Raw genomic sequence first — 21,445 nt, 5'->3', positions numbered from 1 at the left:
CCTACAATAATTTCTCTGATCATGTATAATACGGACTACATGATAAGGCAGGGCTTTTTAATAATTGTATTTTTTATGTCGTGAGCTGCTCTGAGAACCACGAGTGATACACAAATTTAATAAAAATTAATTTTTTAAAGTGGAAGCTAGGAATTCCCTTTGCCCCGTGTCGCTAAGAGCCAGTGTGGTGTAGTGTCAGACCAGGATCTGTGAGACCAGGGTTCAAATCCCCACTTGGGCTTGGCGCTCACTGTGGGTGACCCTAAGCCAGTCACTGCCTTCCAGCCTAACCTACTGCCCAGGGTTGTTGTGGGGATTAAATGAGGGGGAGAACAATTTATGCCACCTTGAACTTCCCGGAGAAAATGGTGGGATATAAATGCAAGAAACAAATAGGCCTGTACCTCCCTTAGCCTCTCATGCCAGAGAGGAGGGTGTCCCTGCTTTCTTAACTGGCCTTAGGAAATCTGCCTAGGTCACATACCCCTTTCCCTAGGTCAGATCCCATCACCTTTACTCCACACCTTCCTTGTGTGGCTGATGTGTTCTTGAAGTATGATGCCTCTTGCTCACCTGCGTGGGAAGAGGGGTTTGTAGTTGCAAGCAGAGAGGCCTCTGCCTGAATGTAAAGGTAAAGAGACCCCTGACCATTAGGTCCAGTCGTGGCCGACTCTGGGGTTGCAGCGCTCATCTCGCTTTATTGCTGAGGGAGCCGGCGTACAGCCTCCGGGTCATGTGGCCAGCATGACTAAGCCGCTTCTGGCGAACCAGAGCAGCGCACGGAAACGCCGTTCACCTTCCCGCTGGAGCGGTACCTATTTATCTACTTGCACTTTGACGTGATTTCGAACTGCTAGGTTGGCAGGAGCAACGAGAGCTCACCCCGTCGCGGGGATTCGAACCGCCAACCTGATCAGCAAGTCCTAGGCTCTGGTTTAACCCACAGCACCACCCGCGTCCCCCCACCTGAATGTAGCTTTCAATAAATAAAGGAAGACTCACAGCTGTTGCTCTGGCCCCACCAATTCACCACAGGCTGCTCACCCCCCACAAAGGTTGCCTATGGAGGAATGTGGCCTTTGGGCTGCAAAAGGTTTCCCCTGATAAGGCTCGAATCTCTTCCCTTTATTTCTGAGCACGCACAAACCTTGTCTCCGGGCAGCTGGAAAAAGACAAATTACACTACTGCAGAAACGCTGCCAAAGTCAGTCCAAGTATTTCTCCTTGGCCATCTTATTTATGTACACAGAGATGCCCTCCACGAGACATTCGCACACGGAGATGTCTGCTGGGAGACCACACACACTGACAGTCATTTGCACAATTGTAATGTGGAGGGTGAACTGTAAACGAAGTAAGAGAACAGCCGGAGCAGACTGTGCTATAATAGCTTAAGCCCAGCCCCGCGCCACTGTCGGAACAGCAACCCTAAATCACCACTGGCATCCTGTTCTCACTGCATCCCACTCCACTGCAAGGACGTAAAGACTGCACTCCCATCCTGGTCCACCGAACACAGCAGCACCGTCTTCTTCACGTTGGTGCCGAGGCGTCCTGCGCTGACAACATCACACACGGAGAGAGGGGTGTCTTTAGAGACACACAGGGCAATGTAATGGGCATGGAAACGCATGGGGTCACCTGTAGGAGGGAGGGAGAAAGGCGACGTTAGAAGAGGGAAATAGCCCATTGGCTTCCTCCCTCGTTAACAATCGTTCTTCATTCTAGAACGAAGCCGTTTTGAATGTTGCCATAGCAAAAAATGTCCTCGAGTCAAGGAAAGGGCAAGTCTTTTTTCCTAAGGTTAGCAGCAACCACTACCTGCCCAGCAAGAACCCTGGGAGCAGCAGCGCTGCAAAAAAAAGGGGGGCTAAGTGCTTGGGATTTTGTAAGTTTGTGGCAGGCGGGCAAAGTCCCTTATACCATCAGACCACTGTCAATGGGGAACTTTTCGGCTGTGTGGGTCAAATCTTTCAGGCATCAAATCCACCTATCACGTGATGACATCATCATGATGTCACCCACGTGTTAAAAGCATAGCTTTGCAAGTCTTCCTACTTTAAACACTCAATTTCAGAAGACTATGCTGGCTGGCAGTGGCTCTCTAGGGTTTCAGACAGAATTTCCTGCCTGGGAGGCAAATGGAATAGCATGGCAAGAACCTTGTACAGAGACATTCAACCCTGCCATAATTTGTTGTATAGTCCCACTTCAGACGCGGGTGGCGCTGTGGATTAAACCACAGAGCCTAGGACTTGCCGATCAGAAGGTCGGCGGTTCGAATCCCCGCGACGGGGTGAGCTCCCGTTGCTCGGTCCCTGCTCCTGCCAACCTAGCAGTTCGAAAGCACGTCAAAGTGCAAGTAGATAAATAGGTACCGCTCCAGCGGGAAGGTAAACGGCATTTCCGTGTGCTGCTCTGGTTCGCCAGAAGCGGCTTAGTCATGCTGGCCACATGACTCAGAAGCTGTACGCCAGCTCCCTCAGCCCTTAAAGCGAGATGAGCGCCGCAACCCAAGTTGGCCACGACTGGACCTAATGGTCGCGGGTCCCTTTACCCACTTCAGAGTTCTATCTACATACACATGTTCTTTAATTTCTGCACTTCCCTTCATCCCAAGGAGATTTCAGGGCAATGCACAGCAAACCAAGGAAATGCAGTATTTTATTCTGTAGAGATTACTCCTCAAACCATTAGAGTACTCCTGCCTTCCCCATTTTCAGCAGACCTGTATTCACTATATAAAAAAGGAAGGCTGTTATTCATTGCAAAGCAGACCAGGACTCTGAATCCCTGTGTGCAAGGACAGAGGGAGGCATTTATTTATTCAAGACGGGGCCAGGAATCCTGCCTGCCTCTTTAAATGCCTCTCACCCTTTCAATAGAGGGCCAGCTAGGCCTTTCAGCAAATATTCCATTCACTCCTGGGCTAAGAGGCAAAAACGCAGGATAAGATTGCTCAGCTTTTTATTATTTGTATTTGCCTTTGTGACACAGGGGAGTTTTGATATGATCTCTGCTCAGAGGGGCAGACTCTAAAAACCATAGCATTTGTCACTCCGCCCCCCGGCTTGGATTCCCCAAGATCCACAAGCCTGCCACTACCTGGATAAACAAGGAAGTCGCCCCCAAATTTGCTCCCACTGGTGACGTAGTAGCCCCGTTCCCAAAGATTCTGGAAAATGCGGTAACGTAGCTCGTGGTCCTCCTGTCCAGCATAAGGCCAGTCTTGGGATTGGACATGCCAGTCCACCTCTTCTTCTGGGCCTGGATGTACTCGTTCTGTTGGGAGCTGGACCATCATAGATTGTCGAGGAAGCACAAAGGTGGATTCTGGTTCTGCAGGAGGATCTGGAAATATAATACAGAGTGGCTTGTAACCGGGCTACCTTAAGGACTACCTTCTTCCATGTATTCCCTCCTGTGGCTGTGGTCCTTGTCTAGTCATTACCACCAACAGCCTGAGCTATAACAGATAAGTACCAGGGCAGGTCCTTCTTGGTTGTGGTGCCAAGCTTAAGCAAAGCTCTCCCCAAGTGAAACCCACCTATAGCCTTCCTTTAAGTATTTCCTTATTCAGCTAAGATGTGGTTAGACATCTAGTTAGCCACTGAGAACAAAATACTGGACTAGAGGAGTACTGGCTTGATGCAATAGGCTCTTCTTTTACAGAGATGTTTGGGGAAAGCTGGCTATTATGGTTTTCTTTGCCGGTGCTCCAAAAAAGCAAGCAGGTTGGTTTCCCCTTGCTGCATCTTGAAAACAGCCCTGCTGGATCAGGCTGAAGGCCTAACTAGTCCAGCATCCTGTTCTCACAGCAGCCAGCCAGGAAGTGGGAAACCAATAAGCTGGACCTGAGCACAACAGCCCTCTCCCCTCCTGCAGTTTCCAGCAACTGGCCTCCAAATGTGGAGGCAGAGCATAGCTCTCCTGACTACAGTAGCTCAGTTGGTAGAGCATGAGACTCTCAATATCAGGGTTGTGGGTTCAAGCCCCACGTTGGGCAAAAAGATTCCTGCATTGCAGCAGGTTGGACTATTTATTTTTAATTTTAATTTATATACCACCCTATACCCGGAGGTCTCAGGGCAGTTCACAGAACAAAATCAAAATATAAAATCACAATATATAATCAAAATAAAAACAACAACCCAATAACACCCCCCTTGGGGTGTCTTCACACTCCACAATTCTATGACTAGTAGCCACAGGCAGTCTTACTCTCCATGAATTTGTCTAATCCTCTTCTAAAGCCATCCAAAAATCTGTCGTTATTGTGCCCTGAGTGCTAGTGCCACAACTGAGGTGAAAACATTTTTCTCTGTCCTCCATAGGTTCTGGGACTACCACTCCCATGAGCCCCAGCCAGCACTGCCAATAGTCAGGGATGATGGGAGTGGAGTTCAGGAACATCCGGAAGGCCACTGTTTTCCCACCTCTAACCTATACCAGTCATAGTTTAGTCCTCCTGCAAGGGACGCGGGTGGCGCTATGGTCTAAATCACTGAGCCTCTTGGGCTTGCCGACTGGAACGCCAGCAGTTCGAATCCCTGCGACGGAGTGAGCTCCCGTTGCTCTGTCCCAGCTCCTGCCAACCTAGCAGTTCAAAAGCACACCAGCGCGATTAGATAAATAGGTACCACTGCGGTGGGAAGGTAAACAGCGTTTCCGTGCGCTCTGGCACTCGTTGCAGTGTCCCGTTGCACCAGAAGCTGTTTAGTCATGCTGGCCACATAACCCGGAAAGCAGTCTGTGGACAAACGCCGGCTATCTCGGCCTGAAAGCGAGATGAGCACCGCAACCCCAGAGTCGCCTTTGACTGGACTTAACCTTCCATGAGTCCTTTAACTTACCTCCTGCAGCTTCCTGGGGCACTTCCAAATAAAGCAAAATAGTTGCCACATAGCAAACGTTGACGCTCACCTCCCTCTTCCTGCCGCCGTTTCTTTGCTCGGCCCTGGGCTATACGTTCCGCAAGAGTACCCAGCACAGCTTTCCTCTGTTCAGCCGCCAGCCGAACCTGCTCCTGATAGCTCTCCTCTTGCTCGCTTTGGTAGGCGGCCACCTCCTCAAGGGCTGAAGGATCCTGCAGACACAGAGAAGCAAGTTCAGCGCTTCCCATTCTCTGACCGCATCCACACCATGCATTTAAATCACCCACGGGCACACACATGTCCACAGAGACCTTCCCTGGTGCCCACTGGGTCCTCATGCCACCCCAATGAAATTAGGCTTGAAAGAAGTATTCTGTTTTAGCCAATATAATAAGTTGCAGTGTGCGCTCAGTTGCAGCGTGTGTATGGGGCCCACAACAGTGCCTCTGGTTTGCAAATGTGCCCTGGGGTTCAAAAAGGTGGTGGCCCATGATCTACACTGCACAATTTGCAGCAATTAAGCAGAGCATCCTTCACTTTGGCTCCTGGTTTGGGTTTTTTTTTGGGTTTTTAAGAGAACTAGCAATGATTGGTTGAACCATCACCTGGCTTTTATCATCTCGAAGGGGTTGGGACGCTGCGTTTTTGAACAAGGCTGCCAACCCCTTTTCTGCGAGTAACCGGACCTCTTCCGGGAGCAGCTGCAGGGGCAGCCCCAGCCGCACATTCTGCCGCGGCTTCCGAGCTAACGCTCCAACCAGTGTGCCGACAATACGATGCTCCTCCCGCAATCTCCGCGCATCAGCAGCATTCCACACAAAAGCCTTTCCCTCCAAGATGTGGATTCGGATCATGCCTCGGCCTGTACCTGTGCTTCCCTGAGAAGATGGGAAAGGAACCACAAAAATACTATAACAATCACTTGACTTCAAGATTTTTTGGGAGGGTGGTGGGATCCACTCCTCTGAAAGGTTTTGCCAGCAGCCTTTGGGGTAAAGGCAATTGGTTGTCGGAGGTTCTTATACTAAGCACTGAAATGTACCTAAAATGGCAGAGGCAGGTTACTTTACATATCACCTTTTTAAAAAACAAGTGGGTTGGCTTTACTCTGCTCTCTCCACTATTTAATAGGTTTGTAATTTATGTAAATAGTTTTATTGTTTATAAGGCTTCTCTTATGCTGATCTACGGGCTACTTTTAAAATGAGGCTGCATTTTAAATTGCATTTTAACCTGTATTTTAAATTGGGGTTTTCCCCCTATTATGTTTTTACTGTAATTTTACTGGTGTTAGCCGCCCTGAGCCCAGCTCTGGGCAGGGAGAGCGGGGTATAAATAAAATTTATTATTAAGCAGCATAATCTCTCTGCTCCCAGAACCCAAAAGGATATGTTGGCCAATCTCTTCTCTCTCCCCGAACAGAAACACAGCAGCAATACAATGACTGGTACAGGAACATAAATAAGAATAAAATGGGTGGCAGGGTGGGGGGATGCTTGGGGTGCTTGCAGTGGATTGGTTGGGGGCACCTCTCTGGAATAAACTGTTTTATGCAAAGGGAAGCAAATACATGCAAATACATGCATATTGCACCGTAAGTCTGAAACTACACACACACTTAACTAGGCAATAAGCTTCAAGTTTCAGACAACAGCGATCATTATGACCAACGGGCCTTACGTCTGATCTTCGGATGAAGGGCGGTATACAAATTTAAGTAAATAATAAATAATAATAATAATAATAATAATAATAATAATAATAATAATAAAATAAATATACCAGATGAAGAGTAGGCTGCTAATAAAGGTTGGGACGATGTACTCTCCCTCCCCTGGCTGACACAGGCTCTTCGTTTCCTGCAACATCACCCCAAAATCAAGATCCTTCCCTAAATCACCAGCACCCCTGCCCCTTCCTCCTTCCCAGGACCCAGGAGTCCTAGCACCCTCCCCAACCCGTTTTAATCCCATAAACCACTTTCACACCGGGTCGCCTTTTGCTTTTAAGCCATGAGGTTCCTCTTGCGTGAGAATCCCGGAGATATTTTCCTCCCCTTAGTCCCCGCCCCCTTGCTCTAAATGACCCTCCAATCACTCTTTCGCCACAGCCGAAGAGCTTGGAGCGATGGCTCCGCTGGCCAATAGACGGTCCGAGAAGGAGCCAATGGTTTGGTCTTGGGAAGACAGAGGTGGTGCAGAGGAGGAGGAGGAGGAGGAGGAGGATGAGAAGGAGGGTGGGGAAGCATGCACACATCGCCTCCCCTTCCATCGCGCACAGTTCATCCTGCAAAGCAAAGGAAACTGTGCAAGAGGGACAGGAAGCGCGCACCTAAGATTGAGAAATTGTTTTGCAAGGCTGCTTGGAGGCGAAGGGGGAGGTGGGGCAGCCATCTCAGAAATGGATTTTGCAAGGAGCTGAGCTCTTTGCATCGCGCTCCTAGGCTGCCGCTTCTTGCCCTTGCCTCCTTCAGCCCCGCTCTCGATTCCCCCTTTGGGCAGCAGCACGTGCTGAAAGGGCCCTCCGAAGAGGTGAGTGCCGGGCGGGGTGGTTGATTTGGGAAATCTGGGTGGTGCTGGGAAGCCGGACTCCTGGGTTCCATGGGAAAGGATGAAGCGGGTTTTAGTGGCTCACCAGTATGGGGCCTAAGGCTAGGAGCCAGGGCTCCAGGGTTCCCTAGATCGCTGTCAAGCATAGATGGGGCAATTTTATTTAATTTTTTGCTCAGGCATAAGATCTAGATGGGGAACAGATGACTTACCCAGGAGTATAGCGGGGATAAATAGGAGCCAGCACGTCTTGGTGCTCTATTTTCAGGTATTATACAGTGTAGTTATAGCCTTAAAATCACCCACCCGGGGTGTGCAGCGCCAGTCTCCCCGAACCCTGCTTTTTGATAGATCTCTTCCTCACAAGGGCTACATCATTGCATTCAGTGTTTTTCTTCCCATTTTAATCTGGTATGTGCGTACAACACCTACCTGAGGAATGACGCTAGCACTCTTTCCCCCTCTAGTTTCCCAGAGGATTTTAAAAAATATTCTTCCTTACATTCCTCATCAGATGAAAAACCCCACAGAAATATGCTACCAAGAATTTTTTTCCCCTTTCATTTTGTGGTTGGTGGAGCCCTGGAAGTTGACAAGTCGTTGTGTTTTGCTCCTAAGCAGGCAGATGATTAGCTCATACCTGTAACCCCAGATTTACTGGGGTTGTTTAGTGCTGTTAACTGGGGGAATGCATTCTGCACATACCCAGAGGCTCTAAAATTAGGGCTGAATATTCTTCTTGCTCTACTACAGGAATTCTGCTGAAGCTTTTCCACTTTGGGTATCCTAACCCAGCCAACCTGGTGCCCTTCAGATGATGGAGAGCTGTATGGAGAGTAGGCAAGGAAGTATTTGACAGAGGTTAAAGGAGCATTGCCATGATGTTTTCTAGAAAGTCTTCCAAGCACAATTATAGCTGTACACAAGGGATAAATTAAGTAGGTGTCATTTCTTTTCCCAATGGGAAAAGAATTGGCTCAAGTTGTGCTTTGCTAAGAAATGAACAGATGCAATTACAACACCCCTGGCATGTGGGCCTCTGCTGAAGCACCTCCAGCCTGCTCCACTGCCCAGCTGATACTGTCAGGAAGTTCCTCTTAATGTTTACCTGCTTCCCTGCAGATTTGGATAGTCTTGCCCCCGGGAGCAACAGGTAACAATTCTGCCCTGTCTTCTGCATGGCAGCCCTTCCATGTATGTGAAGACTGCTTGCTTAATCTTATATTCTCTAGGTTAAACCTCTCTGGCTCTGTTGTCCCATCTTATTAAAACAAAAAATAAAACCTGTAGCTCCACTCCAAATTCCTTGGATGTTTAAGAAACTAGTAATTTCATATCAGATTTTTGCTTTAGAAAAGTTCCTTAGGCAACTTTAACTCAGAGTTGTTTTCCTTTTCCTTTTAGCCCATGTTAACTGTTTTCATTCCTGCCTCCTATAATGTGCACTTGCCTCTGCACCATCAAGTCTCTCTGAACGCAGCACTTTCTCACCTGTAGCAGGGCATGTCAAGACGTCTGTTCACTCCCTCTCAAAGGATCATGGGAACTGTAGTTTAACACAGCTACAATTCCCAGCAACCTTAACAAACTACAGGTCCTGGGACCTTTCAATGTACGGAGCCTTAGATTCCCTCACCCTCTTCAGTGTCTCTTCAGCTTAATATCTTATCTACTTCCTATTTCCCTGTCCTTTGCGTAACACTCCTGTCTATATACCTCCATCTATTCCTCACACAGAAAACCACCCAACTTTCCAGGATTCTCTGCACTTTCTTCACCTAGCAGGGCTTCCTGCACCCTCTACCCCCACTTTAGTCCATGTCTTTGCTCTCAGCAACAATACCCTTGCCTAGTTCAACAGCACACATGGCTTTCCCTCCCCCAGCAACTCATGTCAATGAAGGAGCCTTTGATGGAGGTGGGCCACGAAGCTGCCAATTTGCAGGGGGAATTGGAGTCAGCCCCAGCATTTACCTCTGAATCCAGCAAAGGGAAGGAGATGTGTAGACATTGCGATGCAGGGATTCTCTCATCCCTACGTCGGATGGGCTTGGGTGGCCATTAGCTGTTCCTCCAAAGGTTTGGGTAAGGGTTGCAAGTAATGAGTATTTGGAATTCTCCCCCTACCCAAGGGATGCCAGGCAAAGTGGGATGGGCTGCGGTTGGCCTGCAAAACTATGCATGGTACAGGCCTGCTGCAAACTCTCGTCTAGTGATTCACTGGAGGGGAAGAGAGTGTGTGTGTGTGTGCGTCTTGCTGGACTCCTTAGATAGACACTTGCTTTTAATCTAGCTGAAGGATTCCTATTTAAATATAGAAAGCATGGGGTGGAGGAGTGAGGCGAGGGATTATAGGGAGACAAGGACATCAGCACAGAGGAACGGGGAGAAAGTGGCGGGGGTGGAGTGTGTGGAAACTGGTCTGGGTGTGTTCAGCTACAGTCATCCCCAGCGGGGACAGGAGGAAAGGGGGGTTGCCTTGCAATCTGTCTTTGTAAATGAAGCTCAGAATGTGGAAGGCTGGGAGCAAGGTAGAAAGAGAGCACCTGTACTTTTCAGAGTTGCACAAAATTGGTTTTTCCCCTCTTCCCTCCCTGTCCCTTTCCCCTTGTGTGTCGTGTTTCCCCCCAATATTATTACTGTAAGCCTGCAGACAGGGATTGTCTTGTTTTAACTGATTGTACATAAGCCACTCTGGGAGCCTTTTGGGCTGAAGAGTGGGATACAAATACCATCAAATCAATCAATAAAAAGAGGGGGGGGTTCTTCACCCAGTGTGTCTTCTTGTTTTGTGCTGTGCAACTCTGAAAGGTGTGGTAGCCTGCAGCTGACAGTTCTTTCTGCGTGTGACTCAGTTGGTAGAGCATGAGACTCTCAGTGTTGTGGGTTTGAGCCCCACGTTGGGCAACAAGATTCCTGCATTGCAGGGGTTGGACTAGATGACCCTCATGGTCCCTTCCAACTCTACAAGCCTATGATTCTATTTCTTGTTCCACTCTCCTTCTTAGAAGAAAGCGAAGAGACCTGGCTCATACCCTTGACCCCTGTTTGGTCCCCACAAGCTGCCCCACCTGTCAGTAGCCTGGACAATCCATAGGGAAGATGCTTAAGAAAGCATGTGCGTAATATCCTAAGGCCCCATCTGCATGATATGTATGATAATTGCTTTAAATGAATATTGTAGAAGTAGCCTTAGAATGGTATAAAGCTGGACTACTCCACCTGGGATGCTTTGCGTGGGGATTCCAGTCCCAAAATAGAGTTGCCAGCTTTCTCCCCCTGGCAGTGCTCCTCTGTGCCTTTAACACAGGGATGGGGAGCCTGTGGTCCTCCAGATGTTGATGGACTACAACTCTAGGAACTCCTGGCCACTAGCTACATTGGCTAGGAATTGTAGTTCAACAACATCTGGAGGGCCACATGTTTCCCACCTAGCAGGCAGAAGTTGAACAGGTGGTGTCTTTCCTGCCACAGAGATGAAGTGATAGAATAAGCATCAGCTGTTATATTTCTGCTGGCTGGACATCAGGCAAGGGTGGCTAACCTGCAGTTCTTTAGGTGTTGCTGGACTACAACTCCCAGCATCCCTGACTATTGTTTATGGTGGTTGGGGCTGATGGGAATTGCAGTCTCAACACCTGGAAGGCCACAATTTACTCCTGTGTTAAAGGCATAGGAATGCTGTTTGAGGGAGGGCCATGATTAGGGGTGATGAGTTGCATTCCAGTAATTCCACAAGCTCCCCATCCCTACCATAAATTTGCAGAAGTACAAAAAAACCCACCTTCAAATAAGAGACCCTAAGATCCTTTCTGGAAACGGGATAAAAGAAATTGGGGACATTATTGGGGAAACTGTGACCCTAGACACTGAATATTTTTTATTATAATTGTTTGAAAGGGGTAATGCTTCTCTTGCTGAGAAAGTTTACTTGCTGGTTGCAACCAGACGGATCATCTCACAAGGCTAGAGGGAAACGTCATATGTTGCTTCAGATGGATGGTATTCAGAAATGCTTTTTATTGGTGTCTCACAAAAACTCAACTCATTACTTAAGACTTCTTTGAAGCCAAGCTGCACCAGAGGACTTTGCAGCAGTCTGGTGGAAGTTTATAATCTGTATAAACAAACCGCCACATCCAACTATTAATCCTTCTACGTATGAGGTTATTTGGTGGAATTTGCAAACTTTCATCGTTAGTTTCCATAAGTTTGTCTCTCCAACAACCTGAAACTTGGGTGGGAATGGAATGGAGCAGTGTTCTTCAACCTTGTGTGCCCATTTGTTGTTGGACTACAACTCCCATCATCCCTGCCCCTTGGCTAAGCTGACTGGGGATGATGGGAGTTGAATGTCAACAATATCTGGAAGGCGACAGAGCACTGAGGAGAAGCCGTCCGCACAGGCAAGATTTCCTTCCAGGTCTCATCCTGTCATGACTGGTAGCCATTGACTAATACACTGAGAGCCAGCATGGTGTAATTGTTAGAGTGCTGGATTAGGAACTGGCAAACCAGGGTTTGAATCCCCAGGCAGCCATGAAGCTCCCTGGGTGAGCTTGTGCTAGTCCCTGTTTCTCGGAGTTGTTGTGAGGATAAAACAAGGAGAGGAGAACCATGTAAACTGCCTTGAGCTCCTTGGAACAAAATAAAGACTCGGGTGGTGCTGTGGGTTAAACCACAGAGCCTAGGACTTGCCGATCAGAAGGTCGGCGGTTCGAATCCCCGCAATGGGGAGAGCTCCCGTTGCTCAGTCCCTGCTCCTGCCAACCTAGCAGTTCAAAAGCACCTCAAAGTGCAAGTAGATAAATAGGTACCGCTCCGGAGGGAAGGTAAACGGCATTTCCGTGCGCTGCTCTGGTTCGCCAGAAGCGGCTTAGTCATGCTGGCCACATGACCCGGAAGCTGTACGCCGGCGCCCTCAGCCAATAAAGCGAGATGAGCACCGCAACCCCAGAGTCGGTCACGACTGGACCTAATGGTCAAGGGTCCCTTTACCTTTACCTATAAATGTAATGAATAATACACCTGCCCTCTCTGAATTCACTTTCTTCCCTAAATTGCATAAATTAATCAGGCATTGTGTGTGAAGAGGTCCTGTCTTTCCTTTGTCCTGAATATATTGCTCATCCGTTTCATTGGGTGACTATCCCCTCCCTCCCAGTCCCACCCCCACCCGAGTACTAGCATGCTGCAAGATTATTGCTTTACGCCACCATCCCTTAGGTTTTCCCTCCTTTGATACAAGAATCCAGGTGCCTTGACAACCTTGCTTTTACCTTTCTGGTATCATATTAATATGCAGCCCCAAGCATCTGGGTCACTTCCTTCAAAGATATTCACCCTACCTCAAACCAGCTGCTGGACCAGTAGCACAGCCTTCTCCCTGGTTATTTCCAGTATTCCCAGCATTAATCTCTACAAACCATTGTGCACAGCCTGTTCTGACTCTCTGCATCTCTTGCCAGCCACAATGTCACCCGATGAAGTCATCTACTTGGCAGTCCTTCTCGTTTCCATCCCCATCGGCTTCCTCTTCAAGAAAGGGGGTGAGTGCTAAATCTGGGTGGCCAAAGTGAGTTGGAGGAGATGACGTCATGTCTGGGGGGGGGGGGACAACTGTTGCAGAGTCAGATTTAAGCAACCCAGCATTGCCCAAGGACTCCTAAGGCCCTGAGATGAAGTTCTTTCTTTTGATATGTTGCATTTATATAGCTGTCCATTTATGCAACGGTGGTCTATGTGTGTGTTTTTAATGAAGTGATACAGAAATCTTGCTAGGTACACAGGTAGCAGGCAAACAAAACAGACAAAAGCAGTTCTTCAAAATACAAAATATCATGATTAGAAGTCAACAGTAAAAGGCCATAAAGCATACCAGAGCAAATGAAGCAGCCCAGATTTAAAACACAATTTAAAAGCCTGGCTGAGTAAGAAAAGATGTTCACCTGGTGCTCAACAGATCACAGAGAAGACTCCAGGAGAGCCTTTTTGGGGATCACATATTGCATGGTCAGAGTGGCACTACCAAAAATACTCTCTCCTTGGTAGGGACACCTGTTGCTAGATTTCTGAAGGGGATCTTAAGGTCCCAAGCTGTTTTGGGCTCTATAGATTAAAATCAGCACTTTAAACTGTGTCTCTAAATGGACTGGGAGGCAGTGTAGCTGACAAAGTCCTGGCATAATAAGATAAAAATGCCCAGTTGCGGAGAATGCAGTATTCTGCTCAGTGTGGATTTTACTATTCCAGAGCTGTAATGACAGGAGAATCTGCAGCCTTAGTAGAATTTTGTGCACCTTTAAAAGGTACAAGAGTCTGTACTGGTTGCTAGTATGTTTCTGCTCTGAATTCAAGCCTTTATCAGTAACACATAAAGGTGTTGAATGTTATTCATTGAGGGTGTAGTGTTCTCCAGCCCAGGGTCCTTGGATTAAGGGCGGGCTATAAACTTATAAAAAAGATAAAATAATTAATAAGAATGGAATATTCTATTTGGGGTTTTTTTCTGGAGCTGAAGGATTGCCGGGGGGGGGGGAGTGGAAACAAGAAATGGGGACTCCAAAAAACTGCCTTATTCGAGATAAAAGTATTTCTCCCTTTAGTTTAATGTTCTCTGCTTCGGAGCAGCTCTCAGTGGTCTTGGGCAGAAGTCTTTTCCATCACTTATTATCTGATCTTGAACAGGAAGTATTGTAATGGGAATTGACTGAATGGTTGTGCTGGGGGGTGTCCTGTGCATGTAAATACTTTGCTTTAACACTAAGGTCTAATCTCTCTTTCCCCGCATTCTCCTTTGTTGAACTGACTTGCAATCCCTAACTCCTGAACCCACTGGGTTGGATCTGTTCACAATTGGGGAATTTTTTCCATCTGCTTATTCCCCACAGACCTGAGGATCAAGCAGTTTGGAGGGGCAGCTGCGGGGCTCGTGCTCACGCTGGCCACCTGCCACATCCACACCCTCCACTCGCTTATCACCATCTTGGGGACTTGGCTGATAATCAACATCTCACCAAGGTAAGGAAGCTGGGAGGTGGTGGAATGGGAAACATGGGGGGGGGGCGCTTGTAGTCCTGTGTGGCGGGCCGGGAGGCCTAGTAAGATGAATCAAGACACCTTGCAAACGTGGTTTGGTTGTTTGCAGGTGGCTACAGTTTAGCAGGCAAGGTTGAGGTTGTGGGAATCTGATCTCCCGGAATTTCTACCTCTGAGGTTTGAAAAGTTGAAGCAATGTGGGGCTTAAGAGCAGGGCAGATAAGCCAGTGGTCATCCAGAGGTTGGGCTACCACTGGCTATGCCGGCTAGGACTGATAGAAGTGGCAGTTGATTATCACATAGTAGGCCACAGACATTCCCCAGGTTTAGAGAAAAGAAAGTTTTGTCCCTTTTGACACAGAGACATAGAGCCAGGACCCTGAAAATGGGACAGACGTCTACCAGATTATTACTTTACTGTCATTGTTGTTGCTATATTTATTACCTGCCCTAAAGTCACAGGGCAGGTTATAAGAATTTTAAATTCAACATTAAAAACACACAGTTTGAAAAAAAATACAGTCTGAGGAAAGAAATAGGGCAGGTCTTGAAAATGTGTATCTTCAGTAAATTTACAACATTAGGATATTGGTCAGTGAGAATGGAACTATTATTATTATTATTATTATTATTATTATTATTATTATTATTACCCTAATGTCGCAGGATGGATTACAACAACAAAAGCACAGTGTTAAAAATATACACCTCAAATGTCAAAAGCCAGGTTAAAGAGGTGTATCTTTAGCATTTGCCGAAAGCTGCATAAAGAAGATGCCAGACACACCTCTGTGGAGAACAATTCATTAAAGAATAATGAATAGTTCATTAATATTTACAGCCTTTTATCTGCTTCTCCCCTCTCACACACCAGGGCCTGTCACTACCTGACACTTGGCTGGACCTTTTCCTACCTTCTCTTTTTCCGCACAATCGCCTACTTTGGCTTCCCAGAGCCAACACCTTTCACCAATGCAGTGCAGCTCTTACTCACTCTCAAGGTAAGAGGGGCTGCGCTTTGGACGGGGGTATGGGGAAGTTGCTCCCTAGGAAGCTCGTTTCCCATGATGCCTTAATCTGTGTCTCCCAGATGGTGAGCTTAGCCAATGAAGTACAAGAACTCACTTGGGCGAAGAAACAGGATGTGACATCATTTGCCAAGAGTCCACTGATTGGCGTGATCCCTAAAATGCCCGGACTGGTGGAGATACTGTGCTACAGTTATTGCTATGTTGGGCTCATGACAGGTACCTGAGTTACCTAACAGAAAGCAGTGGTCAAACTGGCTAGGGTGAAATATGTGTACAGCACCAAATTCTAGGGATGGGTTTGTTTGTTTTTTAAATCATGGTTACCACAGCTTTAGTCTGTATCCCTTCACCACAAATATGAAAATTGATGACAGGAGACAGAGGGTCTGGGGGTTCCCATTTTCTGTTTCAGTTTTCTTTTGAGGAGAAAGCAATGTAAGAGATAAGAACAGGAAGTCAAAAGAACCAAGCATATTTCACCTTTGCCTGTTGTTCTAATCGTCACAGCTGCTGACTTTTGGTTTTTTGTTTTGTGGCATGATTGTGTGTGCGTGTGTGTATCCGTAGTAGGACTAGCATGCCTCTGACCCTTGGTGTTTATGGAAATAATATGCTTTTCTTCCTCTCTCCATTCATTATCTTTGTGTGTCTTTCCAGTTCATGTGTGGTAACGTTGATTATTCTTTCCTTTTCTGCTTTGTGAGAACAGCACGAAAATATCCAAACGCTACTTCTGCGACAGATAATGAGGGCTTGGAATGAATGCTGAGATCCTGCAGGTTCTGCTAATGGCACCAGATCCTGTGAGAAGACATAGGGCTAGGCTGCAGGGCGCATCAGACTCTTACCCAGCACCCAAGCTACACATCCTCTTAAGACTTAAGTTATTAAGATGTGTGCTTGCATGAGAGGCTTTTGTGTGTCTTGGTTTTTCTGAGGAACAATTCATTTCTGTCTGCTCATTGATCTCAATTTCTTTTCTTTTCTTTTGCACCTAGGCCCGTTTTTTCGCTACCGCACTTACCACGATTGGCTGAACCAGCCTAACTCCACAATCATCCCTAGCTGGAAACCGCTGCTTTCGAGAATGAAAATGATCCCCATCTTTGGGGTCTTTTTCCTGGTGGCATCTCACTTCTTCCCCCTCCAATATGTCCGGAGCGACGCCTTCTACGAACGGGGACTTCTGTTCCGAATCTTCTACATGATACCCATCTTCTTCGTCTTCCGCATGCGCTTCTATGTCGCCTGGCTCTGCGCTGAATGCGCCTGCATTTCTGCTGCCTTTGGTGCCTATCCAACCACCGCCAAATCACGGTCAGGCGGTGGGCCCACTGTGGAATATGTGCCGATCAGCAGGTTAGTCAAGGAGATGTTCCCTGTCTGCAGTAGAAGATGGGCTAGATTTAGAGAGTGGCATGGAACTGTCCTGCCCCCAGAAGGCAAGGTGCCATATTCTGACACTAGCTAAATCTTCTATATAGTCTTCAAGGGTAGCCCAATGTAGAGAGCACTGCAGTAGTCAATTCATGAGGGCATTAAGATGTTCTTGTTTTGTTTACATTTCTAAAGCAACTCGGATGAAGGGGGAGCGTCCAGCATCACCTATGATTATGAGACAATCAAGAACATTGATCCACATGGCACTGACTTCTGTGTCAAGGTGAAGGATGGCATGCGCTACTGGAACATGACTGTCCAGTGGTGGTTGGCGCAGTACATTTACAAAAGCGCACCCGTCCGGTCCTATGTCTTAAGGTGAGCAAAGCCGTACCATTGGGGGGTATGGGGGAGATAGCCTGTTGGGGTGGATTGGTGTGAAGGTGGACTCTGAGGTTCTGAGGTGAATTGCAGGGAAGGTTCTTCTGGGAACAGCCAGTAAGCAGGATTCTAGGATACATGGTTGCTTGGTTGGTTGGTTGATTTGAAGACAGGTAGAGTAGAGAAATGCAGGCATGAGGGGGAGTAGCATAAATATGCAGGTGAGAGTTAGGTGAGCAATAGTGAGTAAAGAACTAAACATTGAGCCAAAAATATTATTGCGACCTTGGATGGTGCAGTGGAACATTCTGGAATACAGTGGTACCCCTGGTTGCGAACGGGATCTGTTGTGGAGGTCTGGCTGTATCCCGAAGGTTTCGCAACTGGAGAGACTGCTTCTGCGCATGCACGCACGGTGATAGAACGCTTCTGCTCTTGCGCAAGCGGCGAAACATTTCCGGGTTTGCCGCTTTCGGAACCCGAAGTTTACGTTACCCAAGGGTAACATAACGCGAGGTTCCACTGTAGATGGAGAAAGCAAGGCAGTTGGCATGAAATGGTGGGAGTTGGTATATTCCTCCCCACCTGCTCCAATTGTCACCCAAGTCCCTCCAAGAGTTGCCCTCAGGGGCTTAAGGGCCCAGTCACAAGTCTTTCCCCCATGTTGGCAACCCAAGAGGGCAGGGCTGTGGATGCAGCAGGGTCCAAACAAACCAAGGTTCAGTGCAGAGAATCCATCTAGGTCCAAACATGAACCAGGGACAAACTCAGGCATGTCCCAGATCAGCCTCACAGGGAGTCCAATTAAAGTACAAAGCAGTGTTCACACATTAGAAGTTTATGAAATTATGCATGGCATGGAGAAAATGGACAGAGAAAAGTTTTTCTTTCATGACATTGAAATCATGGGTGCCCAACAAAGCTGAATGTTGGAAGATTCAGGACAGGTAAAGAAAGTCCTTGTTCACACAATGCATTGTTTTACTATGACACTTGTTCCCACAGGAGGTAGTGACAGCCAGCAACTTAGATGGCTTTAAAAGAAGATTAGACAGATTCATGGAGGTTAAGCGCCTATTGTCCACAATGGCTATTCCTCCACAGTTGGAGGCAGTACTGCTTCTAAACAGCAGTTGCTTGAAACCACAGGAGGGGAGGGGATATTCTTATAGCAAAGCAAGGAAGCTAGAATCAGTGCCGTGAGCCAGAGACTTGTGCCGTTTCCAGCAGCTGGAAGATTCAAGAGGGAGGCCTTATATACTTCAACCTCCTAAACCACACTCCTGAACAGCAGTTGGCACTGAAGGGCCTACGCATTGATTTCAGGGGGCCCTGCCAGTTCCTCAAGGTCCTCAGTCTCTGGTGTTCTGCTTCATCCTCTGCAGGTCTGCATAACATGACTTCAGGATGTGAGGCTGGTGTCAAGTAGCTCTAGTGTTTTTGCTTTTGTGATGCCTATCCTGGCTCCATCACTATATTTTGTCAGGCGATTGGTGAAAACCTGGCTTTTTGAAAAGGCCATTGGGTTAATTGTGTCATCTTGCTGACTCAGTTCTATGTTTCAGAATAGAAAATAAGAATAAAAAAAGTATCAGACATAGTATTGTTACTGTTCTTGGCAGAGTATGAATAGCTGGTTGGCTGTGGGCCAAGAGAGGAAGAGCTGACAGAAGTGTAGGAGATCAGCAACTTGGTTGTAGATAAACTGAACTAGGAAGGCAACAAAATGTAAAGGGAGGCTTGGCTTGAGAGCTGCAGTGAAGGATTCTGGGATTGACTTGACCAATGTGTAACAACAGCAATGGAGGAGTCAAGGACTGCTAAGTGGGGAAGTGTGAGGAGAAATGGTGAAGGGTTCTGGGATATGTGCTGGAATTGGCCTGAGGGGAGGATTCTCGGACTGAGAAGGCTCTCTTTCTTCCTAGGAGCGCCTGGACCATGCTCATCTCTGCATACTGGCATGGGATTCACCCCGGCTACTACCTCAGCTTCCTTACCATCCCACTCTGCCTAGCAGCTGAGGGGGCGATGGAGAGCGGCTTCTTGAGGCACCTGACCCCTGCCGGCCGTCTCTATGGCGACTGGGTGCAGTGGTTCCTGAAGATGAGGGCCTACGACTACATGTGCATGGGCTTTGTGCTGCTCACCTTCGAGGACACCGTCCGCTACTGGAGCTCCATCTATTATTGCATCCACGTGGGGGCATTGGCCATCTTCCTGCTGGGGAAAGGGCTGGGGCTCCAGAGAGGGCAAGCCTCCCAGAAGGACAAAGATGGCGCTTTGGAGAAACCCCAGCGGCAGGAGTGATGTGGCTGAGGCAAGGCCGACATAAGCCCGCAATGTGGAGTGCTGCCGAAGGCCCTGGAGGCTGAGGGAGCAGATGAAACTCAACATAAGACTTGTTTTTTTAACGTGTGTTTCATCGTTGAAACCATCGTTGAGGATCCGACTATAAGGAACCGGGAGTTGTGTCTCGAAAACTCAGCTCCTCACTACCTGAGGACTTAGGAATACCATAACCCAGTGCCACCTCACTTGGCACCAGTGTTTCCCTGGGGCGTGTGTGGGGAGGGGACTCCCAGAAATCTTATCTTCTAACACCTTTGACTATTAGATTTTCCTACTGGCTTTTGTTCACCTTCCAAGAAAGGTCAGAAGTCCTGGCTCCTAGCATCTCTCCAGAACTTTCTTCCTCTTTCTTTTCTGTTTTTTTTATAAACCCCAAAGACACCCATGTTACAGGAAGAGAAACTGGGACTTTGCAAGAATGAGCAGAGCTCCATCCCTAGCCTCATTCCCATCCGTTCCCAGCTCTCACCTTGGAAGTGGGGGTTTACTGCCACAATTGTACCTTTTAAAGTGTATGTGGCAGGGGAAAGAGAATATTGCAGATTTGCTTCTGGGTAGTAGGTCATCTGAGGATACTAAGGTAAAAACACCGGCTCCCTCGGCCTGAAAGCAAGATGAGCGCCGCAATCCCATAGTCACCTTTGACAGGACTTAACTGTCCAGGGGTGCTTTACTTTTACCTTTTACTAAGGTAAATGAAAGCCCCAACTTCCTTCAGGGAAGGAAAAACCTGTGAGGCGGCTGTTTTGCCCTGAGTCAGTGATTTCCACCACCCCCACCCCCAGAAAAAAAACAGGGATGAGATTCTTGGAGGTGTAAGGACACCTCTGTGTCAAGGAGTTTAGCACAGTAAGGCTAGTGCTTTAAGTACTGTGGAATGGGAGAAGCCGAAACTAAGAAGCAAAATGAAATTTTGCACGCCACATCAGCCACATTTAAAAATGTATCAGTGGTGATCTTCAGTTATAGGGAGCTGGTTCAAAGTGCAGCAAATTTAAGTTTGTGGCTTGCAGAATTTGCTTTAGGGGACACAAATTCTTGTCTCAAGGTTCTAAAACTTTTTTATGTATGTTGGGTTGGGAGTCCTGTGGGTTTTACACTGCAGAACCCATGACTTGACTGTATTTTTTGCCTGCCTCATGGATTACGTCTTTGCATTCTGAAGAAAGTAAGGTGTAAAACAGCTCATCTCTATAAACATTGTGATCCAGGTCTGATGCGGCTTTATTGGAAGCCTGAATGTGAAATAAAAACCTTTTTTTATTAAAAAAAAGAACCATCTCTTATTTATTCAGCTCCTTGCTTATCCTCCAGAGGGCAGTAAATGACAATCCCCAAGCCTTGAAAACAGTGTTCTCTTTATTGCTGTTGCAAATAATTGGATTTCAGCAGTTCCCAGCATAGAAATAATTGCCACATGTAATTTGAAAGTGGACTTATATTAACTGTGCAAGAATCGTTCCCTGGATATATAAAGCAACTCTGATTTCCTGCTGCTGTCTCAGGTCCAGTGCTGGCTGGTGCCCATTTGTGATTGGTAGGATGTAAGGCAAGGAGCCCAAGTGGTAGGTAGAGCCAGGGAACCAGTGTCTGCCAGTGTGTTTTATTGTTTTTCTTCCCTGTTATGGATGCTTTGAGATCCTTGCATTTCAGGGGGTTGGACTAGATGACCCTTGGTGTGCCTTCCAACTTTGCAGTTCTATGACTTCTACAACAGTTAACATTGAGACAGAGGAGGAGGAAGCTGGCAGACAATACTATCCCCTGTACTGGGCTGTAAGTAGGAAGACAGGCAGGTGGGGCTGAGGGTAGACTGAAGATGGTGTAGCAGTGCCCCATTTGC

General features: G+C 47.4%; 2 protein-coding genes across 5 annotated transcripts; one reads left to right on the top strand and one right to left on the bottom strand.

The window, feature by feature from the left end:
• Positions 1 to 1,094: 1,094 nt before the first annotated feature.
• Positions 1,095 to 6,942, bottom strand: TSEN34 (tRNA splicing endonuclease subunit 34). 4 transcript variants are annotated; one of them, XM_083584105.1, is made up of 5 exons: positions 6,863 to 6,942; positions 5,480 to 5,752; positions 4,924 to 5,086; positions 3,106 to 3,351; positions 1,095 to 1,641 (listed from the first exon to the last, which is right to left on the bottom strand). In XM_083584105.1, the coding sequence occupies exons 2-5, from the start codon at positions 5,726 to 5,728 to the stop codon at positions 1,454 to 1,456; spliced, it is 846 nt and encodes a 281-aa protein (XP_083440231.1). In that variant the 5' UTR covers positions 5,729 to 5,752; positions 6,863 to 6,942; the 3' UTR covers positions 1,095 to 1,453. The 4 variants fall into 4 exon arrangements, with proteins under 4 accessions (XP_083440231.1, XP_083440232.1, XP_083440234.1 ...); XM_083584106.1 differs by having other exon boundaries at positions 6,657 to 6,931; XM_083584108.1 differs by having other exon boundaries at positions 5,480 to 5,736; positions 6,861 to 6,931.
• A 141-nt stretch (positions 6,943 to 7,083) lies between these two features.
• MBOAT7 (membrane bound acylglycerophosphatidylinositol O-acyltransferase MBOAT7) lies at positions 7,084 to 20,875 on the top strand. The gene is made up of 8 exons (XM_083582135.1): positions 7,084 to 7,405; positions 12,892 to 12,972; positions 14,314 to 14,443; positions 15,336 to 15,462; positions 15,552 to 15,708; positions 16,491 to 16,851; positions 17,065 to 17,250; positions 19,179 to 20,875. The coding sequence occupies exons 2-8, from the start codon at positions 12,897 to 12,899 to the stop codon at positions 19,558 to 19,560; spliced, it is 1,419 nt and encodes a 472-aa protein (XP_083438261.1). The 5' UTR covers positions 7,084 to 7,405; positions 12,892 to 12,896; the 3' UTR covers positions 19,561 to 20,875.
• Positions 20,876 to 21,445: the final 570 nt, after the last annotated feature.

The sequence above is a fragment of the Podarcis filfolensis genome, assembly GCF_964270895.1.
Source record: "Podarcis filfolensis genome assembly, chromosome: 13".
In the NCBI taxonomy this organism is placed as follows: Eukaryota; Metazoa; Chordata; class Lepidosauria; order Squamata; family Lacertidae; genus Podarcis; species Podarcis filfolensis.
The sequence above is the reverse complement of the archived record's forward strand: the minus strand, read 5'-3'. Positions and strand labels throughout refer to the sequence as shown.